This window comes from Bos mutus, chromosome 1 (assembly GCF_027580195.1).
Source record: "Bos mutus isolate GX-2022 chromosome 1, NWIPB_WYAK_1.1, whole genome shotgun sequence".
Taxonomy (NCBI): Eukaryota; Metazoa; Chordata; class Mammalia; order Artiodactyla; family Bovidae; genus Bos; species Bos mutus.
In genome coordinates, this window is record NC_091617.1 from 21876239 (window position 1) to 21892154 (window position 15916).

The following is a 15916-nucleotide window of genomic DNA, read 5'->3' on the forward strand; positions in this document are numbered from 1 at the left end:
CGTGCTACTGTACTCTACACAGTGCTTTTGTGTACTTTACTGTGCGCAGCTACTTGTAGAAGATTAATGCATGTCGTAGTGTACACCAGACACAAGGACTAACATGTGACTGGACATGAGAACACATGTTCACATCTTTGAAACTTCACAACTTGAAGATTTGTATGTGGGGAACTTCCTGTGCATAATACAAATAAAATAATGATATTCGCTATTTCTGTTTCCAAGCAACTTTTTTTTCCCCAAGCAACTTTTAATATCTATATTGAGCTCTGGAGAAGGAAAGGGCAATGCACACCAGTATTCTTCCCTGGAGAATCCCATGGACCGAGGAGCCTGGTGGCTACAGTCCATGGGGTCACAAGAATTAGACATGACTTAGTGACTAAACCACCACCACCATATTGAGCTAGGCACTGTACTAGGAGCTGAATATACTAGGATGAGAAAAACATGATACTACCCTCATTAAATGTATAGTCTAATAAAGGATATAAAATAAATGAGTAGTGATAAAATTATGTAAATAAGACCTGTCTGTGAAAAATGTCTAGAGGCAAACCATAGAACATATGGGAACATAAAATAGTGGAGTCACTAAAGCTTTTTCTAAGGACTTTTTATATTTGTTGAGACAAAACTGAGGAGCAGAAGTTAATCTGCTCTGCTGATTCCAGGTAGAGGGGCCAACAAAGGCAAAACTCCTGAAGCAGGAGGAAGTGTAGTCCATTTCAGGAGCTGAAGGAACTTTAATATGTCTGAGAACAGAGTCAGGGGAAGGAAGAGAATGATGAGACAGGTAGAAAGCACCTAGATTTTGTAGGAATTAGAATTTGTAGGACATGTTCAAGGGTTTTTATTTTAGTCACTGAGCAAGTGAAAACCAACAAAGTATTTGCTTTGGGGCAGTCTGGATAGAGCCAGGACTGGGGTTTTGTTTTGGAAAAACAGTTTGACCAGAGTGGATTGGAGAGTAAGAATAAAGGCACAGAACAATGGTGCCCTGAGATAAGGTGTTTTCAGTGGAATGAAAAAATGAGGATGAGGATGGATGCAAAGAAGATTCAAGATATCCCAAAGAGTGTAGGCACATAGCATAGATTAGATGTAGGAGTTGAAAGAGAGGATGATCTGAAGGGTGAAGTCTAGTTGTCTGGTTTGGACAGTGCATTGTGATTCCATGTAAAATTATAAGGAAGTTTCTGAGCTACAGGGCTTTTGGTGAGAGGTGAGTGTTGGGGAACATGTCATTAAATTTGAACTTACTGAGCTTTAGGCATTCTTGAGATATCCAAGTAGACATGGTGAATAACAGTTGTCTGGGTCTCATTAGACAGGGCTCATCTGGAGGTAGAGACATGGTGATCAGGAGCAAACAGTCGGTATTTGGAATGAATGGAGTAGATATGAGTTTTGTGGGGAAGACAACAATGTTTCCATCTGGATACGCTGACTTTGAAGTATCTCTGAGAAATCTAGATAAGTTCTTGGACAGAAGTTAGAGATGTGACCAATGACATTATGTTCTGTGAAAGAGGAGGTAGTCACTCTGACAGGGATGGGTTTTGAGGGGAGTGATAACAACCTCTTTGGGGTCTAGATGCTTTGGAGAATCCAAAGGAGAAGGGAACAGGCCAAATATAAGATGGCACAAGTGCTGGGTGTTCCGCAGGTTGCTTTTCAGCCATTCTGTGTGTGACAGGTGCCTCAAACAAAGAAATTATTTAACACATTTTTTAAAAAATTTCTTGTCCTCTACTTTTCCTTTCCCTTCCCTTCCCCTCCTTTTCCTTCTCTTCTCTTCTTCCTTCATTCCTTCCTTCTTCCTTCATCTCCCACCCATCTTCTCTCCCCTCCTCCTTCCCTTTCTTTCCTTCTCCTCTTTCTTCTTATTTTTCCTCCTCCTCCCTTTTTCTTTCCTTTAGAGGCAGGCAGACCCATGATATGATAAAGTGGCACAGAACAGGAAAGGATTATTATTTGTGGGTCCAGTCTATTCACAGAATGGTGATAGCTGTTCAGGGGCTTATAAAAAGTAGCAAAATATGGATTCTCTAATCTTAGACAAGTGTAGAATCTAGACACTGAGGTGGAAAGACAAGATGTCCCAATTTTTCTCCAAAATATTTTCCCCAAATATTTGAGTGTGGGAGTTACATATCTTTTTACTTTATCTTGTTTTTAATTAGTTTATACTATTTTAATAAATGTCACATATTTTATTGTTTGGCCTTTTCACTGTAAGATTGATATTTCTACCTAACGTTGATACGGTTATATTGATTTTAAAGTTGTATTACATTTCAAATTACTAATATGATGAGATGTCAAATTTTATATTTAGGAGGCACAAAATATTTTATAAACTTCAAGAATTCAAGATTCTTGGTCAATTTTTAAATGATGTTGCAAATATTTCAAGCATCGGTTTGGCATATTTTCAAAGCTCAAATCAACAATGTTCCATGTGCAAATACACTATTCAGCTTCTCAAGCTAAAATCACTTACATATCCAGAAAGGTAAGAAAACTAAATTCTAATTCCAATGGTATCTTTTAACTTGAAAATATTCCTTTGCTAAGGAGTGGTTTAAAAATTCATGTACTCAAATGTTTATTGTATATTTTAGATTATATTTATAAAAACAGTAGACAATCTAAAAGGTATATAAAATTTTTTGGCTTAAATGAGATTTATTTTGGAATCATATTACCCAAGCAGAGAAAAAAGATATATAATTACTTCATGAGATACAGTAAACATGAAAAAATTAAATAAATGTCTGCCTTAGAATTTTAACAGTTATTTCAATAGCGTTCTGGATTGCTAAAAATGTCTCTTCCTTTGTTGACTGCAACGCTTTATCTTTATTCCTCTTTATGTTCTTGTATTTATATACTTGATTTCCCAATTACCTTTTTGTGAATGTTGAACATAGTAAATAAGAAATTTTGGAGAATAAAAATGGTAAGTGGTAAGAATATTCATTTAGATGAGGTATATATTCACAGAGAGGGGCTGGAAAATTCTTTGAAATAATTTATAAATTATTTTGTAAGCTTTTGGCATGAGAATATTTAGTCATTCAAAAGTTAATGAATGAAAAGTTATTGTAATGGAAAAAAGTCAAAGGGTAATTTTACTTTTGCCATTGACTAAAATACTTACAAAAATATCAAATATATGGGCATCATCAGTTAGGAATATTAGCAACACCATTGCCCGACAAGTATATCAGAGACAGAAAGAAACTTTGGTGGCGGGGAGGGCAGTCATATATAAAGGACTAGAGCTGCAAGATTTTTAACCTTCAACTGATCTCTATATCTATTATTTTAACTATGTAAAGTCTATACTAAATATAAGAGTAGGAACTATATTTGTAGTGCTCAAAAAATAGATCCTAGAGAGGTCAAGTTTATTGCACCATCATATTCCCCTGGTCTCCTCCATTAATACCTCTCTGAGCCTCAGGATGGTAAATATAAATAAAGAAGTGTGGTTGTTGTAATTTTACATGCTCTGTTTCTGGCACTTAAATGGTATCAATACACCCCCACTGTACAGATTTCACCAAATAACTTGATCATTAAGGATCTCCCACTCTTCAAATGTAAAGCAAGAGGCCAGCTCCCTCCCTCTGCCCCCTTTGTCTAACTAACTTATTCATTGTTGTCATCGTGGTAAGAAAACTTAAAGTGAGATCTACTTTCTTGGCAAAGTTTTAAGTGCACAATAGTGTTTATAATAGTCACAAGGTTTACAGCAGGCAAAAACAAGCAAACAAAAACCTCTTACAGGGCTTTCCTGGTAGCTTGGTAGTAAAGAATCTGCCTACCAGTGCAGGAGACATAGGTTCAATCCCTGATCCCTGATCCCTGATCCCATGGGATTCCACATGCCTGGAGCAACTAAGTCTGTATGCCACAAATACTGAGCCTGTGCCCTAGAGCTTAGGAGCCACAACTACTGAGCCCATGCAACTACTGAAGCCCTAGAATCCATGCTCTGCAACAAGAGATGCCACTGCAATGAAAAGCCTGCATAGGGCAACTAGAGAGTAGCCCTTGTTCGCCACAACTAGAGAAAATCATGTGCAGCAACAAAGACCCAGCACAGACATTAGTAAATACGATTTTTAAAAAAAAAAAGACTGCACTTCCACTGCAGGGGGTGAGGTTCAAGAAAAGAAAATAAAAAGAAAAAACTTACAAAAGACAGAAAATCCAACCACAAATTCCTAAAGATAAAGGAGATATGTGCATGCTAAGTTGCTTCAGTCATGTCTGATTCTGTGACCCAGTGGACTGTAGCCAGCTAGGCTCCTCTGTTCATGGGATTCTCTAGGCAAGAACACTGGAGTGTGTTGCAGTTTTCTTCTCCAGGGAATCTTCCTGACCCACGGATCAAACCTGCATCTCTTTTGTCTCCTGCATTGGCAGATGAGTTCTTTATCACTGGGGCTACCTGGGAAGCCCAGCGGGCTATGTAGCCAGTTGTAATTGAAATTCCATGGAAGATGTGGCTTCTGGCTTGGCTGCATTCAAAGCATGAAGGATTTTTGCGTGGTATCTCTTGGCTCAAGCATTAACATTGCTTCATTCTCAGTCTTCATGGTATTAAGTCAGTTGCCCATACCTACTTGATTCCAAGTTCAACTCCCACAGGAAATGAAATAAAATTTAAAGATCCCACTGCATCTCACTGGTTTTCATTGGGCAAATTCATATCTCTGAACCTCACACTGTGTTCAGGGAATTCGATTCTTCTGATTGTCCAGGGAAATAAGTTTCTTCATTGATTTATGCTTAACTTTGAGACAAGATGGGATCAAATTTATCCAAAGTTTATAGACTGAGGGTAGAGTAAAGAAAGATGAGGGTATTATTACATGAAAGGGATAGATGGTTGGTGACAAAAATCACAGGCCACTACAGAGAGACTGAAAATATTTTGATATCAGGCAAAACATTAATTAAACATAGATTGTCCTCCTTGTAATATATCCTGTGTGTGTGTTAGTCACTTAGCCGTGTCTGACTCTGCAACCTCATGGACTATAGCCCACCAGGCTCCTCTGTCCATTGGATTTTCCAGGCAAGAATACTGTAGTGGGTTACCATTCCTTTCTCCAGGGATCTTCCCAACCCAGGGATCAAACTGAGGTCTCCTGTATTGCAGGCAGGTTCTTTATCATCTGAGCCACGAGGGAAGCCCAATATATCCTACTAAAGTTAAATATTGATTTTACTATAAACCATTATTTGACTGGCTGACACAGTTAACTTGTGAATGAAAGCAATAAATGAATAGTTAAGCTAGAGAATGCAAATTAAGATCATTTAAGATCTGGGTACTTCAAACAGTTGGGGGTTAGGTTTCTTAAATAGGTATGTTTATGTTCCTGCATGGCTATAATTTAATATTTTGACTGATAAGACAGGTAAGAATAAACATTGAAGTAACTCCTCAAATAATTTACTCCAGTGACACAGAGGGTTTATATACAAATTTAGACATTTTTCTTTTTTCAAATTAATTAAACATTTAAATCTCTAATTTTGTAGCTTTGGCCTCTATGTTTTACTTACTTTAGGATAACTTCTCTTGTTAATTCAGTATTGGTTTCATTAAATATTTTCAAGGTTCTTTTGAAAAATATAAAAATATTGAATTTATAATATTGAAAACATTATAAATGAAGCTTAGATTTAATGAGGTTCAGTATTTGGCTAAGAAGATCCAAAAACTATCTTTAGAGAGTAACCACAGAAAACCAATTCACAGTTATGCTATTTGTGCTGAAGTCATTAATGCTTCATTTTGTCTTTTAAACTTCCCAATTAAAAGTCCAAGGTACCCTGGGAGAATGTGGGAATTGAAACTCTAGAATTCTGAAGGGTGTTTAAAGGAAGCGATTTTGGCAAAACTATTTTACATTTTTAACAAAGTTTGTTCATTCATTCTGAGACTTGTCCACCGTCTTCACTATCCACACCCCATTTTCTTCTGGATCCTCAAATGATGTTCTAGGTCAGTGTAATGTCGACAGGTGATACAGATTAAGAACTCTATAAACAATGTCAACAGTGTGAACAGTCACTGTGTGTTTCTGTTTATATACGCAACGTAAGCTGTGCCTCATATATGAATTATGTGGTTTTAGGATGGCTAGGAGAAGGCAATGGCAACCCACTCCAGTGTTCTTGCCTGGAGAATCCCAGGGACGGGGGAGCCTGGTGGGCTGCAGTCCATGGGGTCGCACAGAGTTGGACATGACTGATGCGACTTAGCAGCAGCAGCAGCAGCAGGATGACTGGATATGACTTTTTTTACATACCATTAGAGTATTGAACATGAAGGTTATTATACCTAAATGTTTTTAGAAATCCAGTATTTTAATTACCATATTAAGGGACAAGATATTATTTTCTACGTCTAAAATTGTTTTAGGTTAAAGTTTTGTTGCAGTTGTGTACGATTTTTGAAAAAGTTTGATAATTAGGATAAGTGATTATATTTTTAAATTGTCTAAAATTATCACATAATTTTACCTGATAATTGTATAATTGGACAATGTAAGCAGGAAGTTTCAGGTTAAAATTCTAAAAACTACAGCACATATATTTTCAATAACTATGCTTACCCAATGGCTCAGTAGGTAAAGAATCCACTTGCAGTATAGGAAACCTGGGTGACACAGGTTCAGTCCCTGAGTCAGGAAGATCCCCTGGAAGAGGGAATGGCAACCCACTGCAGTATTCTTGCTTGAAAAATCCCATGGACAGAGGAGCCTAGTGGACTATAATCCAAAGGGTAGCAAAGAGTCAGACACAACTGAGCAACTAAGAATGCAATGCTGTAAGATGCAATTATATAAATACCAAATAATCAATACACATCTTAACAAAATTTGATTAAAAGTACATTATATAAATATATAAATAAAATAGTAACTAAATATAAATGTATTTTACAATCAATCCTCATTCATAAAATAGTTGCTTTTCTTTATATTTTTGCCTTGTAATATGTTCCATAGCTTTTCAGCGTCATTTGTAAAATATATATTTGACTCCTAGCAGATGCTCGACTAGGGGCTTCCCGGGTGGTGCTAGTGGTAAAGAATCCGCCTGGCAATGCAGGAGAGATGCAGGTTCGATCCCTGGGTTGGGAAGAGCCCTGTAAGAAGGCATGGGGAATTCAGTATTCTTGCCTGGAGAATCCCGTGGACAGAGGAGCCCTGTGGGCTACATCCATAGGGTTGCAAAGAGTCGGACACAACCGAAGTGACTTAGCATTCATGCACAGATGCTCAATTTATAGCAGTCCTTTCTTTTCATTTTCATTCCCTTATCTTGTTGGTCCCCAATTTAACTTTTCTTATACTCATTTTATCTATACACATATTTTTCAAGCAACAGACTGGACAAGTCAATAATTATATGAAAAATATTGGTCTGTTTTGCCAAAATAATTCATCAATAAAATGCTTTGTTCCCCCAAATTCTGTGAAGCTATGTCTCATTCTGCAACCTCATAAACACCTCTGCTAAGTCACTTCAGTCATGTCTGACTCTGTGCGACCCCATAAACGGCAGCCCACCAGGCTCCCCTGTCCCTGGGATTCTCCAGGCAAGAACATTGGAGTGTGCCATTTCCTTCTCCAACGATGAAAGTGAAAAGGGAAAGCTAAGCCGCTCAATTGTGTTCGACTCCCAGGGACCCCAGGGACTGCAGCACCAGGCTCCTCTGTCCATGGGATTTTCCAGGCAAGAGTACTGGAGTGGGGTGCCATTGCCTTCTCCGATAAACACCTCTACCTTCTTGTAAAAGTTTCATTCATTGCTAATTTGTAAACTTCTTATCCAAACACTATATTCACTTCTACCACACTTCTCACTCTTTTAATTTAGTGATCAGAATAATCCTCATCCATCAGAGTTGTTGGGGATATAGGAAGACTCTGAGCAGAGTTAAGAACTTCAGAAAAAGAAATCTGCATTGGTTGCAAATTTAGCTGATAAAATGGAATTTATCTTGTGAGTTATTTGCCCTAAATTCAATTCAAGCTTCTCTTTTAGGGAATGAATATTTTAAAAAGTGTTGGACAAGACACTTGACAGTCCCTTGAACTGCAAAGAGATCAAATCAGTCAATCCTAAAGGAAATTAGTCCTGAATATTCATTGGAAGGACTGATGCTGAAGCTGAAACTCCAATATTTTGGCCACCTGATGCGAAAAACTGAGTCCTTGGAGACCCTGATGCTGGGAAAGACTGAATTCAGGGGGAGAAGGAGACAACAGAGGACAAGATGGTTGGATGGCATCACCAACTTGATGGACATGACTTTCAGCAAGCTCCGGGAGTTGGTGATGGACAGGGATGCCTGGTGTGCTGCAGTCCATGGAGTCGAAAAGAGTCGGACATGACTGAGCAACTGAACTGAACTAAGGAAGATTTTTAATTTTTTTCACCAAGGTGTATTTTTTGGATGATGTATATGATTTAAGGAAAAATTATTGTATGTAAAGGATTGATGACTTAATTCAAGATTTAGGCATTAAAGGGAATACCAGAGAAGTTTGGCTTGTTTTACTATTAGTGAACTTCTTATAAGAAGTTTATAAGAAATTCTTAGTATAATAGTGGTTAAATTTATTTTTGGTTGTTGTTCAGTCTCTCAGTCCTTGTGACCCCATGGACTGCAGCATGCCAGGCTTCCCTGTCTTTCATCATCTCCCAGAGCTTGCTCAAACTCATGTCCATTGAGTCAGTGATGCCATCCAACCATCTTGCCTCTGTTGTCCCCTTCTCCTCCAGCCTTCAGTCTTTCCCAGCATCAGGGTCAGTGAGTCAGCTCTTCCCTTCAGGTGGCCAAAGAATGAGAGCTTCAGCTTCAGCATCAGTCCTTCTAAGGAATATTCAGAGTTGATTTCCTTTAGGATGGACTGGTTGGATCTCCTTGCAGTCCACAGACTCTCAAGAGTCTTCTCCAACACCATACTTCAAAGCATTAATTCTTCAGCGTTCAGTCTTCTTTAAATTTATTTAGCATCTACTACATCTCAAATGCTATTTTTACAATCTTTGCAACAACTCTAGGAGTTAAGTATTTTCTTTGTTTTGTTAGTAAAGAAAGAGAAACTCAGAGGTTTAAAATAACATGTCTAAGGTCTCTTAGCTGAGAATTGCCTTCGTCATGACAGGAAGCCAGACTTTTCTTGGTTTTATTCATTTGTTGTTTCCTTTATTTTTAGTTGCTGCTATTTTTATAGGAATAAAGTTTTTCACTAATTAATATAGTCAGTTATTCTCATTGTGGGGCATTTGGGAAATTAATTCACATGTAGTCCTGTAACTAAGAGATAACACCGTTAATATTTTGTCATGTTTACATATAATCACACATGCTACAGTGGAATCATGAATTTAATTATTTGATTCACTGTCTTCTTAATCGTGTTTTACATAGACAAGTGTTAGATACAACTCCATTGCTGGTTAAGTAGAAATAGGGTAAAGTCATTAGGATATGCCATAGAGGAAAAAATAAGCATATGTGTCATTTTAATTTTCATGGAAAGATCTAATCTATTTTTTTACATAAAAATTTAATTTTTATGTAAAATATAAATAATTTTAATTTTTATGTAAAATCTAAAATCCACACTCTAAATAGTGTCGTTTTAAGTTTTATGTAAATTCTAAACAGAAAGTCATTAGGATATGCCACAGAGGAAAAAAATAAGCATGTGTGTCATTTTAATTTTTATGTAAAATCTAAGCAGAATTTTTATGTAAAATCTATCTAAATAGATAGACTATGAAAATTTGTTAAATTTATAAAATTTAGATGCAGTTACTTGTACTCAGGGAAAAAACTAAAATACATTTTGTGGGTGGTTAACAGAACTCTTAACATTCCCTGTTGGCTGTGGATGCTAACAGATGCTTGAATGAAATTCATGCTTTAAGTTAAATTACCTAGATAATTGCAGTAACCATTTAGTTGCTTTTCCTGTTTAGATCTGTCCATACAGATAATGTGCAATTAATGAGAATTAGCACTGCCAAACTATTGGGAGTGTGAGTGATAAAAATGTGATGCCTTATGGTCCAGAATAAACTGTGTATCTAACTCAGTCAATAATTAGCTGTCTGTAACAAACAATGATGGAGACTACACAAACAATATAGTTCTTCTGAGCATTTCCAGTAGACTAGCCATTCAAACGTAGGGACTGAGAGGAATATTTGTAGTGGAGGTACCTGGGTGACTTCTTGAGAAAAGTTGAATTAAATCTACTTTAAAAATGTTTCCTTAATAAGTAAAATGTACTTTTTTCGGCATATAGTTCTATGAGTGTCAGTAAGCACATAGAGTCATGTAACCACCACCACAATTAATATACAGAACATCTCCATCAATCACAAAAACTGCCTTGTGCTGTCCCTTTATTTCCAACCACCCACACCTACTCTCTGGCAACCTCTGCACCTAGATTTGCCTTTTCCAGAACTTTATATAAATGGAATCATGTGGTATATTGCCTTTTAAATATCACTTATTTCACTTACCTTTAGACATTTAAAACTCACCCATGTTGTTGCTTATATCAATGGAATGTTATTGATACATAGTATTTCATTGTATGTATATACCACAGTTCCTTTATCCTGCTGCTGCTAAGTCACTTCAGTCGTGTTCGACTCTGTGCTACCCCATAGACGGCAGCCCACCAGGCTCCCCCGTCCCTGGGATTCTCCAGGAAAGAACACTGGAGTGGGTTGCCATTTCCTTCTCCAATGCATGAAAGGGAAAAGTCAAAGTGAAGTCGCTCAGTCGTGTTCGACTCTTAGCGACCCCATGGACGGCAGCCTACCAGGCTCCTCCGCCCATGGGATTTTCCAGGCAAGAGTACTGGAGTGGGGTGCCATTGCCTTCTCCATTCTTTATCCTAGTTGGAGCAAAAATATAATTTGTTCATAATTTTTTATATCTGTCCAGGATAAAGCCAAAATAAATATTTACCTACAGCTTTTTATGTGAACCTAAGTTTTCATTTATCTTAAGTTCCTAGAGATTGTAAGGTCATATTGTGAATGTCAGGGCTTCCCTGGTGGCTCAGATGGTAAGAATCTGCCAGCAATGCAGGAGACCCAGGTTTGATCCTCGGGTTGGGAAGATCTCCTGGAGAAGGGAATGGCTACCCACTCCAGTATTCTTACCTGGAGAATTCCATGGAAAAGAAGCCTGGTGGGCTACAGTCCATGAGGTAACAAAGAGCCAGACATGACGGAGCGACTAACATATTCACTTTTCACTTTCATTGTGAGTGTATGTTTAACCTTATAAGCAACTGCCAGGCTGTTTTCCAAAATAACTGTACATTTTGCATCCCCACTGGCACTTACCAGAGTTCCATTGCTCTCTTACACCCAAAACTGCAACTTCACCAGTTTTTTGTTGTTGTTTTTGCTATTCTAATACTTGTGTAGAAAACAAAAACACTTCTGTTCACTATGCTTTTAACTTGTATTTCTCAAACGACAAATGATATTGATGACTTCTGCCATTTAATTGAGGGTATCTGCATCTTTAAATTTAATGTAATTGTAGGTATTGCTGCTGCTGCTGCTAAGTCGCTTCAGTCATGTCCGACTCTGTGCGACTCCAGAGACGGCAGCCCACCAGGCTCCCCCGTCTCTGGGATTCTCCAGGCAAGAACACTGGAGTGGGTTGCCATTTCCTTCTCCAGTGCATGAAAATGAAAAGTAAAAGTCAAGTTGCTCAGTCGTGTCCGACTCTTAGCCACCCCATGGAGTGCAGCCTACCAGGCTCCTCCATCCATGGGATTTTCCAGGCAAGAGTACTGGAGTGGGGTGCCATTGCCTTCTCCAGTTGGGTTTAAATCTGCCATCTTGCTATTTTATTTTCTGTTTGTCCCATCTTTTCTTTGTTCCCATTTTCTCATTGTCTGCCTTTTGGATAAATTGAGGAATCTATGATTCCATCCAGAGGAGGACATGGCAACCCACTATAATATTCTTGCCTGGAGAATCCCAAGGACAGAGGAGCCTGGCAGACTATAGTCCACAGGGTTACTCAGAGTCAGACATGACAGAAGCAACTTAGCATGCCTGCTTATGATTCCATTTAAGCTTCTTTATCAACGGAAGTTGATTATTAGTTGTTTCTATGGAGTTATATTATAATCTTCATTTTATCACAGTCTTAAAGTGAAAGTGAAGTCGCTCAGTCATGTCCAACTCTTTGCGACCCCATGGACTGTAACCTACCAGGCTCTTCTGTCCATGGGATTTTCCAGGCAAGAGTACTGGAGTGGGGTGCCATTTCCTTCTCCAGGGGATCTTCCCGACCCAGTGATGGAACCCGGGTCTCCCGCATTGCAGGCAGATGCTTTACCGTCTGAGCTACCAGAGAAGCCTGCAATCACAGTCTACCTCAAGTGAATTTTACCACTTCACATATAACATGAGGACCTTACAGTAGTATACTTCCATTTCTCTCTTGTGCTGTTCTTGGCATGTATTTTAATTATACATGTGCTAAAATCTCTATAAAGTGCATCACTTTTCTTTAAAGAGATATTTCTATTAAAATACATGAATAATTAGAAAGTCTTACATATTTTCCCCATACATTTACCGTTTCTGGTGTACTTCTAACCCTTATTAGATGCATATTTTCATTTGGTACAATTTACCTTAAGACAAAAGGAGCTCCTTTAAGATTTTTTTGTAAGATCTGACAGTTGTGAGTGCTTTCAACTTTTGTTCATTTTTATGATGTCTTTATTTTTAAAGAGAATTTCTCTGGGTATAGAATTCTAGTTTGACAGTTGTTCTTTTACTTTCAGTACTTTAGGGATGTTACTGTGCTGTCCTAAACCATGCATTGAGTTTAATGAGAAATTTATTACTATCCTTCCTTTGTTGCTATGAACAAACTAAAACTCTTTTCTGTGACTGGTTTTAAGATTTTCTCCTTATCACAGATTTTAAGCAGTTTAATTTTATGTGACTTTTTGAAATTTTTTACATACCTCTTGTGATTAGTGTTTGTTGACTTTTTTTGGATCCATGGGTTTGTAGATTTCATCAGATTTTATCTAACCTTTTCACTTATTTTGAAATATCTCTTGCTGTGTCCCTACTCTCTAGTATCTCTTTGAGGACTCTAATTTCGAATTTATTAGGTTATTTGAAGGTGTCCCACTATTAACTGATGCTCTGTGAATTTTTAAATTTAATTTTCTCCCTGCATTTCATTTTTAATGTTTCTCTTGCTTTGTCTTCAAGTTCATTATTCTTTCCTTCTGCCATGTCTAAGCTGCTATTTAACCATTATAGGGCATTTTTCATCTCAGATATTGTACTTTTCACCCATGGATGTTTCGTTTTAATCTTTGAGTATGTTTCATGTCTCTACTTACCTATTTGAACACATGAAATATAATTATAGTAACTCTTTCAATACCTTTACCATCAGAGCCACCAGGGAATTGCCATCTGTTGGATCATAAAAAAAGCAAGAGAATTCTAGAAAAACATGTACTTCTGCTTCATTGACTATGCTAAAGCCTTTGACTGTGTAGATCACAACAAACTGGAAAATTCTTAAAGAGATGGGAATACCAGACCACCTTACCCTTCTGTGAAACCTGTATGCAAATCAAAAAGCAAGAGTTTGAACTGGATTTGGAAAAACAGACTGCTTCCAAATTGGTAAAGGAGTATGTCAAGGATGAAAAGAATATAATCAGATTTTGCTGTTGACCATCTGGTGATGTCCATGTGTAGAGTCTTGTGTTGTTGGAAGAGAATGTTTGCTATGACCAGTGCATTCTCTTGGCAGAACTCTATTAGCCTTTGCCCTGCTTCATTCTGTACTCCAAGGCCAAAATTGCCTGTTACTCCAGGTGTTTCTTGACTTCTTACTTTTACATTCCAGTTGCCTGTAATGTAAAGGACATCTTTTTTGGGTGTTAGTTCTAGAAGATCTTGTAGGTCTTGATAGAACTGTTCAACTTCAGCTCCTTCAGCATTACTCATCGGGGTATAGACTTGGATTACCATGGTACTGAATGGTTTGCCACAGAAACGAACAGAGATCATTCTGTCATTTTTGAGATTGCATCCAAATACTGCATTTCCGACTCCAGTCATCCTGGAATGTGAAGTCAAGTGGGCCTTAGGAAGCATCACTACGAACAAACTAGTGGAAGGGATGGAATTCCAGTTGAGCTATTTCAAATCCTAAAAGATGATACTGTGAAAGTGCTTCACTTAATATGCCAGCAAATTTGGAATACTCAACAGTGGCCACAGGACTCAAAAAGGTCAGTTTTCATCCCAAGCCCTAAGAAAGGCAATGCCAAAGAATGCTTAAACTACTGCACTCATCTCACATGCTAGCAAAGTAATGCTCAAAATTCTCCAAGCCAGGCTTCAGCAGTATATGAACTGTGAACTTCCAGATGTCCAAGCTGGTTTTAGAAAAGTCAGAGGAACCAGAGATCAAATTGCCAACATCCACTGGATCATCAAAAAAGCAAGAGAGTTCCAGAAAAACATCTATTTCTGCTTTATTGACTATGCCAAAGCCTTTGTGTGGATCACAATAATCTGTGGAAAATTCTGAAAGAGATGGGAATGCCAGACCAACTGATCTGCATATTGAGAAATCTGTATGCAGGTCAGGAAGCAACAGTTAGAACTGGACATGGAACAACAGACTGGTTCCAAATAGGGAAAGGAGTACATCAAGGCTGTATATTGTCACCCTGCTTATTTAACTTATATGCGGAGTAGATCGTGAGAAATGCTGGGCTGGAGGAAGCACAAGCTGGAATCAAGACTGCTGGGAGAAATATCAATAACCTCAGATATGCAGATGACACCACCCTTATGGCAGAAAGTGAAGAGGAACTAAAGAGCCTCTTGATAAAAGTGAAAAAAAAGTTGGCTTAAATCTCAACATTCAGAAAACTAAGATCATGGCATCCAGTCCCATCACTTCATGGCAAATAGATGGGGAAACAGTGGAAACAGTTGCAGACTTTATTTTCTTGGGCTCTAAAATCACTGCAGATGGTGACTGCAGCCATGAAATAAAAAAACGCTTACTTGGAAGACAAGTTATGACCAAACTAGACAGCATATTAAAAAGCAGAAATATTACTTTGCCAACAAAGGTCCATCTAGTCAAGGCTATGGTTTTTCCAGTAGTCATGTATGGATGTGAGAGTTGGACTATAAAGAAAGCTGAGCATCAAAGAATTGATGCTTTTGAACTGTGGTGTTGGAGAAGACTCTTTTGAGTCCCTTGGACTGCAAGGAGATCCAACCAGTCAATCCTAAAGGAGATCAGACCTGAATGTTTCATTGGAAGGACTGATGTTGAAGCTGAAACTCCAATACTTTGGCCACCTGATGTGCAAAACTCAATCACTGGAAAAGACCTGATGCTGGGAAAGATTTAAGGCAGGAAGAGAAGGGGATGACACAGGATGAGGTGGTTAGATGGCATCACTGACTCAATGGACATGAGTTGAGTAAACTCAGGGAGTTGGTGATGGACAGGGAAATCTGGCGTGCTGCAGTCCATTGGGTCACAAAGAGTTGGACATGACTGAGTGACTGAACTGAACTGATATCAAGGCAGGTTGGATTTTTCAATATTTTAGAATTTTTTTGTATTTCTGCTGGATAAAAAAATTAAAAACTAATTATATTTGAATTTTAGAGATATTCACTCTGCTTGTTTAACATATATGCAGAATACATCATGCAAAATGCCAGGCTGGATGTTTCCTAATATATTTTGCACCGCCTTTGTAAAAAATGGTATGGAATATTTAAAATAAAAGATATGTTTGAATATATT

At 37.9% G+C, this 15916-nt stretch overlaps 1 protein-coding gene across 1 annotated transcript in view; it reads left to right on the forward strand.

The window, feature by feature from the left end:
* The window catches only part of LIPI (lipase I), a 78655-nt gene that overhangs the window by 58394 nt on the left and 4345 nt on the right, over positions 1-15916 (forward strand). The window contains exon 9 of the mRNA XM_070367735.1: positions 2345-2521. Coding sequence (XP_070223836.1) covers positions 2345-2521 — 177 coding nt within the window. The remainder of the gene's footprint in view (positions 1-2344; positions 2522-15916) is intronic.